This window comes from Camellia sinensis, chromosome 14 (assembly GCF_055761805.1).
Source record: "Camellia sinensis isolate YWXY chromosome 14, ASM5576180v1, whole genome shotgun sequence".
Lineage (NCBI taxonomy): Eukaryota > Viridiplantae > Streptophyta > Magnoliopsida > Ericales > Theaceae > Camellia > Camellia sinensis.
The window spans coordinates 27,530,382-27,536,097 of record NC_138974.1 but is presented as its reverse complement, the minus strand read 5'-3'; the positions used below and the strand labels follow the sequence as shown (position 1 = coordinate 27,536,097).

At 37.4% G+C, this 5,716-nt stretch overlaps 1 protein-coding gene across 1 annotated transcript; it reads left to right on the top strand.

The window, feature by feature from the left end:
- The first annotated feature begins 3,696 nt into the window (after positions 1-3,696).
- On the top strand, positions 3,697-4,278 carry LOC145806866 (uncharacterized). Its single transcript, XM_082904700.1, has one exon. It carries the CDS (start codon positions 3,697-3,699, stop codon positions 4,276-4,278), a length of 582 nt encoding a protein of 193 aa, XP_082760826.1.
- Positions 4,279-5,716: the final 1,438 nt, after the last annotated feature.

The following is a 5,716-nucleotide window of genomic DNA, read 5'->3' as shown; positions in this document are numbered from 1 at the left end:
TTCCCGTAAACGGTCAATCAATCTCCAGACGTTGACCTACAAACACAAAAGTACATAACACCAACATATCTTATCATTACGCATTCATGTGGCCATCACGGCTTAGCTTTCATTACATTGATTCTTGTTCTTTCTTATCACATCGCTCAACACACACACTTGCATTCTCTTAACTTAGTACATTTTTTACTCAGTGTGTTTCTAATCCATAACCTCATTACTAGGGCTTAATTAAGGCTTAGGAATGCCTAAGATGCGATGAAGATGCCAAAATGCATTGGAAAACACTTAGTCAAATTTCTGAAAACAGGGTCCCCGCTCGAGCGTAGCTGTAAAACCCAAGTTTTGTATATTATTATTTTTGGATAGATTGGTAAATAAATTAATTTTTATGGGTCACTTAGGAATATCAAGGAATTAATTATGAGATGTCATTATTATTTCTATAACATAGGTGGGTAATTTTGCAATTTTGGAAAAAGAATAGAATATTAGGTTAAGTAGGCCAACTGTCGTGGCTTTTAGTCTTAGAGAAAAAAAAAAAAAAAAAAAAAACAAAGAGAGGCTCGTGCTGCGGAAAGGGTTTGGAAGAGTTAAAGGTGAAGGCAGCAAGCAAGGGTTGGAAACGTTTAAAATTAAAGAATGAAACCAAAACCAAGGAAGAGGGAGGATTCATAAGAGTGGTGGTTTTGCTTTATTCATCACTTAGGTAAGATTTATTTTATTGTATTCCTATCTATGATTTTAGTGTTAATAATTCAATAGATGATTTTATGGGCATATATGATTAAATAATTGTATTGATGTAGTCTATGTTGGGGTTCTCGATTTTGCTCAATTTTAGAGTGTATTTTGCATTCCGTTTGGGTGGTTCATATTTTGAGATTAATATGTGATAGGTTAGGTTTAATGGTGATGTGTATATGGGATACAAAATTGATTACAAGCAATTACAAATTTTTACATATGTATAAACAACAATAGAATAATATAGGTTGAGAATTTCCGAAGCCGTGATGGCTTTGTTTTGATGCTAAATTGTGGGAGTTCCTAATAGGCGATTGGGTTAATTTATTCTATTGTTGTTACAATAAGAGAAAGATGGGTGCACAGAATAATTGTTTATGCGGTGTAATATTTTACTAGGTTTGTGAGATTGAGGTGGATCTTGGTAATTTGAGATTAGCTTGGAAAATATTATTTTAGCTGTTTGAAGGTAAGTAATTTTCTATCACTGTTGGTTTATTTTTATTCCTATTGAATCAATTAAAATTATAAATATTTATTTATAGCCTTCATGTTCTCTTAAAATAAAATATGGGTCAAGTATAAAACAACATTGAATATTATTATGAAAATTATTTGAATATTTTGTGAAACTAGTTTGAAAATTATACCAAAGGTTTATTTTGAAAATATTGAATATTTTGTTTAAAAGTTGTGTATTGTTTGAATTTTGAACATCACTCTAGTCTGACTACGATTTGGACCCTAGCCAATGGGGGTTATTTATTGGCACAGAACTAGTTTCTTTTGGGGCTTTACCACGAGCCTATGTGTGGTTCTGGGCCTTGTCACGGGCTAAGTGACTATAGTCATTAAGACTTGGGTTTTGTGAATCAAATCATTGAATCATCTGAATATCGAACTATCGATTTGATCAACGAATTACTTTGAATTATCTTGTTGGCTTTTCATTTAAAATGTATTGTACATTGTTTATTTTTAGCTACGAAACCATCTTATAAATAATTGTTCATTTATTGAACTGTAGGAAATTTATATTTATTGGTTATCGATTTATTTATTTATTTATTTTTGTATACTTGATCCAGCTAGCAGTGATGGTTGGTTATTTACTGAGCTATCTAACTTACCCTTATTTTTTTTCAGATTCTGAAGAGTAGAGCTGTGCGGGATTTTTCCATATGCGAGTGCCGAGAGTAGGACTATGATTTAAGTACTTGAATTATTGTTTTGTTAATGGATTTTATTAGTGGACTTGGTGGATAATTTCATACGATGAGAATAATCAATTTTTATGGATTTTAGCATTATGATTTTTAAGGATTTAATTGGAGTATTTTACATTGTTGGTTCTGTGTTGGACTCTTAGCCTTGCATGCTCACTTAAGTGAGTGTGCGGCGTTGTCACGGAGCTTGGGGCGTGACAATTTTGTGGTATCAGAGCCAGGTTATAATTTTAAAGGCTGGTATAGAATAGTGATGAGATTGGGTAGATGTAGTATTGGGAACGCTTATAATTTGATATAATGTTAATTTTATTTACATGTTATAGGCACTTGAGAATAGAATAAGATGATGTTTTATTGTTGATGCATTTAGGTTGCAATGGAACATGAGGAGACATTGGCAAATATGGCTAGGAATACACGCCAGGGTCAAACGAATCGACGGACTAGTAATAGCAATCGGCAAGGGAATGTGACTAATAATGGTAATGGTTCTCAAGCAGTCGGAGGAAATCAGGGGCAAGAGTTAGGACAACAAGAACAAGCTGCAATTCCCAATCCAGTTGGAATGGTTCAAGTGCTTGAGACTTTGGTCGGGGTGGTGCAACAACAAACCACCATATGGAATAACTTGACTAGACTTATGGAGCAACAACAACGGATGCAGCCAGGTGTTGGGTCAGAACCGAGGCCACGTTGTAACATTACTGAGTTTAAGAAGATAGCCTTGGCATTTGATGGAGTCACAGACCCTTTGGAGGCTAAAAAATGGTTAACAGAAATGGAAAAGTTATTTCCCGTTTTTGAGTGTACGGATGATCAGAAGGTGACCTATGCTACGTTTATGCTACAAGGGATAGCTAATGATTGGTGGCAGATGGAGAAGTGCATACACGAGCATGATGCCAACCCCTATACATGGGAAAGGTTTAAGAATGCATTCAATGAAAAATACTTCCCTAGGAGTGTTCGTCTAGAAAAACAGAGGGAATTTTTGAAGTTAGAGCAAGGGAATAAGACGGTTGCAAAATATGAAGCTGAGTTTACGAAGTTGTCTAAATCAACATTTGAAGCAGACGAGGATAACAGAGCACGAAAGTTTGAAAGTGGGCTAAGAACGAACGTTATGCAACAAGTGGTTCCTTTCGAGTTACCTACTTTTGGAGCAGTGTTGAATAAGGCTTTGTTGGTTGAGAGTAGCCTCACTAGAGCCCAAGAAGAGAAAGAAGAGAATTATAAGAAGAGGCCTAGTTCTTTCAACTTCTAAACTAACAACAGTTCGAAGGGTAATGCTAAGAGACAAAACACTTCTTCGGTTGGGAGTTGGAGAAGTCAAACTGTGGGTGGTAGTGTTGACAAGCAGAACGATCGGGTATAGTGCACTAGGTGTAATGGATTCCATCGGGATAGTGAGTGTCGTTAGAATATTGGGGCTTGTTTCTCTTGCGGGCAACAGGGGCACAGGATAGCTGATTGCCCTAACCAGAAGGGGCATGAGATTGAACAGAAAACATGGACAAATTAAGGAGCATCAACAGACAAAGGGTTTTCAGGAAGTCAAAAGAAAAATCGAGGTCAAAAGCCAAAGACTCAGGGTCGAGTGTACGCACTCACGCAACAAGATGTTCAGATTTCCAACACGGTGGTGTCAGGTACTGTTTTAGTGTCTTCTATTTATGCACATGTGTTGTTTGATTCTGGCGCTACAAATTCATTTGTGTCTATGGGATTTGTTGAGAAACATGGATGGAAATGTGTCTCTAGAGAGATCGACTTATGTGTTGAAACCCCGATAGGAGGTGTTATGGTTGCTGACTTAATTTGCAAATCTCGTGTGGTTAGTATAGATGACAGGAAATTGCTTGTAGACTTAACTGCTTTAGATATGCGAGACTTTGACATAATTCTTGGAATAGATTGGTTGGCAACCAATTATGCTTCTATTGATTGTCGAGGCAAAAGGGTAGTATTTCAGATTCCTAATCAACCAGGATTTTGTTTTGTGGGTAGTGGAGTTAACACTCCTCTTCTGGTAATCTCAGCTTTGCAAGCTAGAAGGTTGTTAAGGAATGGTTGTGAGGGCTATTTAGCTTCTGTGAGAGATACCCGTGAGACTGAATTGAAGTTAGAGGATATTCTAGTTGTCAAAGAATTTCCCGTTGTTTTTCCTGAAGAGTTACCGGGGTTGCCACTAGATAGAGAGATTGAGTTGGCCATTGAATTGATACCCGGCACGGGTCCTATCTCTAAGGATCCGTATTGGATGGCCCCGACAAAGTTGAAAGAGTTGAAGGAACAATTATAAGAGTTGCTAGATAAGAGCTTTATTCGGCCTAGTGTTTCTCTTTGGGGTGTGCCTGTTTTATTTGTGAAAAAGAAAGATGGTAGTTTTCGCCTTTGCATTGATTATCGAGAGTTGAACAAGGTGACAATTCGAAATAAATATCCTTTGCCTAGGATAGATGACCTATTTGATCAGTTGCAAGGAGCACAAGTCTTTTCTAAGATTGACCTTCGTTCTGGCTACCACCAGTTGAAGGTTAAGGCAGAAGATATACCTAAGACAGCCTTCCGAACTAGGTATGGGCATTATGAATTTTTAGTGATGCCGTTTCGGTTGACCAATGCGCCTGCAGCTTTTATGGATTTAATGAACAAAGTATTTAAACCCTTCTTAGATCAGTTTGTGGTAGTTTTTATTGAGGACATTCTTGTGTACTCAAAAAGTAAAGAGAAGCACGAAGAACATCTGAGAATAGTGTTGCAGATATTAAGGGAGAAGAACTTATTTGCTAAATTAAAGAAGTGTGAATTTTGGCTGGAGAGTGTATCATTTTTGGGTCATGTGATATCTAGAGATGGGGTGTCTGTTGACCCCAAGAAAGTGGAGGCGGTGGTAGAGTGGAATAGGCCTACTAGTGTCACTGAAATTCGTAGCTTCTTGAATTTAGCAGGTTATTATAGAAGGTTTGTTGAGGGATTTTCCCGAATTTCTATGCCTTTGACTCGTTTAACACAAAAAGGGATTAAATTTGAATGGTCTGATGATTGTGAGAAGAGTTTCCAGGATCTAAAGAGTCGATTGGTGTCTGCTCCAGTACTTATAGTTTCGTCCGGAGATGAAGGTTTTACCATCTATAGTGATGCATCGAAGATGGGCTTGGGTTGTGTCCTGATGCAGAATGATAAGGTAGTGGCATATGCTTCTAGGCAGTTGAAGCCATATGAGCAGAATTATCCTACACATGATTTGGAGTTGGCTGCTGTGGTGTTTGCATTGAAAATCTGGAGACACTACCGGTATGGGGTAAAATGTGAGATATTCATTGATCATAAAAGTTTGAAGTATATTTTCACTCAAAAAGAATTGAATATGAGGCAAAGGCGATGGTTGGAGCTATTAAAGGACTATGACTAGACTATCAATTATCATCCAGGAAAAGCCAATGCAGTGGCAGATGCCTTAAGTAGAAAGACCCCGAGTAATTTGGCTACCTTGATCACTGACCAAAAGCATATCTTGGAGGACTTGCAGAGGTTGAATATTGAGATTAGATGGCATAACCATGGAGTGTAGTTGGCAAATCTTAGAGTTCAACCCACATTGATTGATAGAATTAAAGATGCTCAGGGAAAAGATCCTCAGTTGCAAAAACTTAAGGCTGATATGGAAATAGGGTTACAGATGGAATTTTGTATGCATAAAGATGGAACCTTGAGATTTGGAGAGAGGTTGTGTGTGC

What these genes read in the sequence shown, in the direction of transcription:
- LOC145806866 (XM_082904700.1), top strand. Translation starts at nt 3,697, where the DNA reads ATGGGATTTGTTGAGAAACATGGATGGAAATGTGTCTCTAGAGAGATC.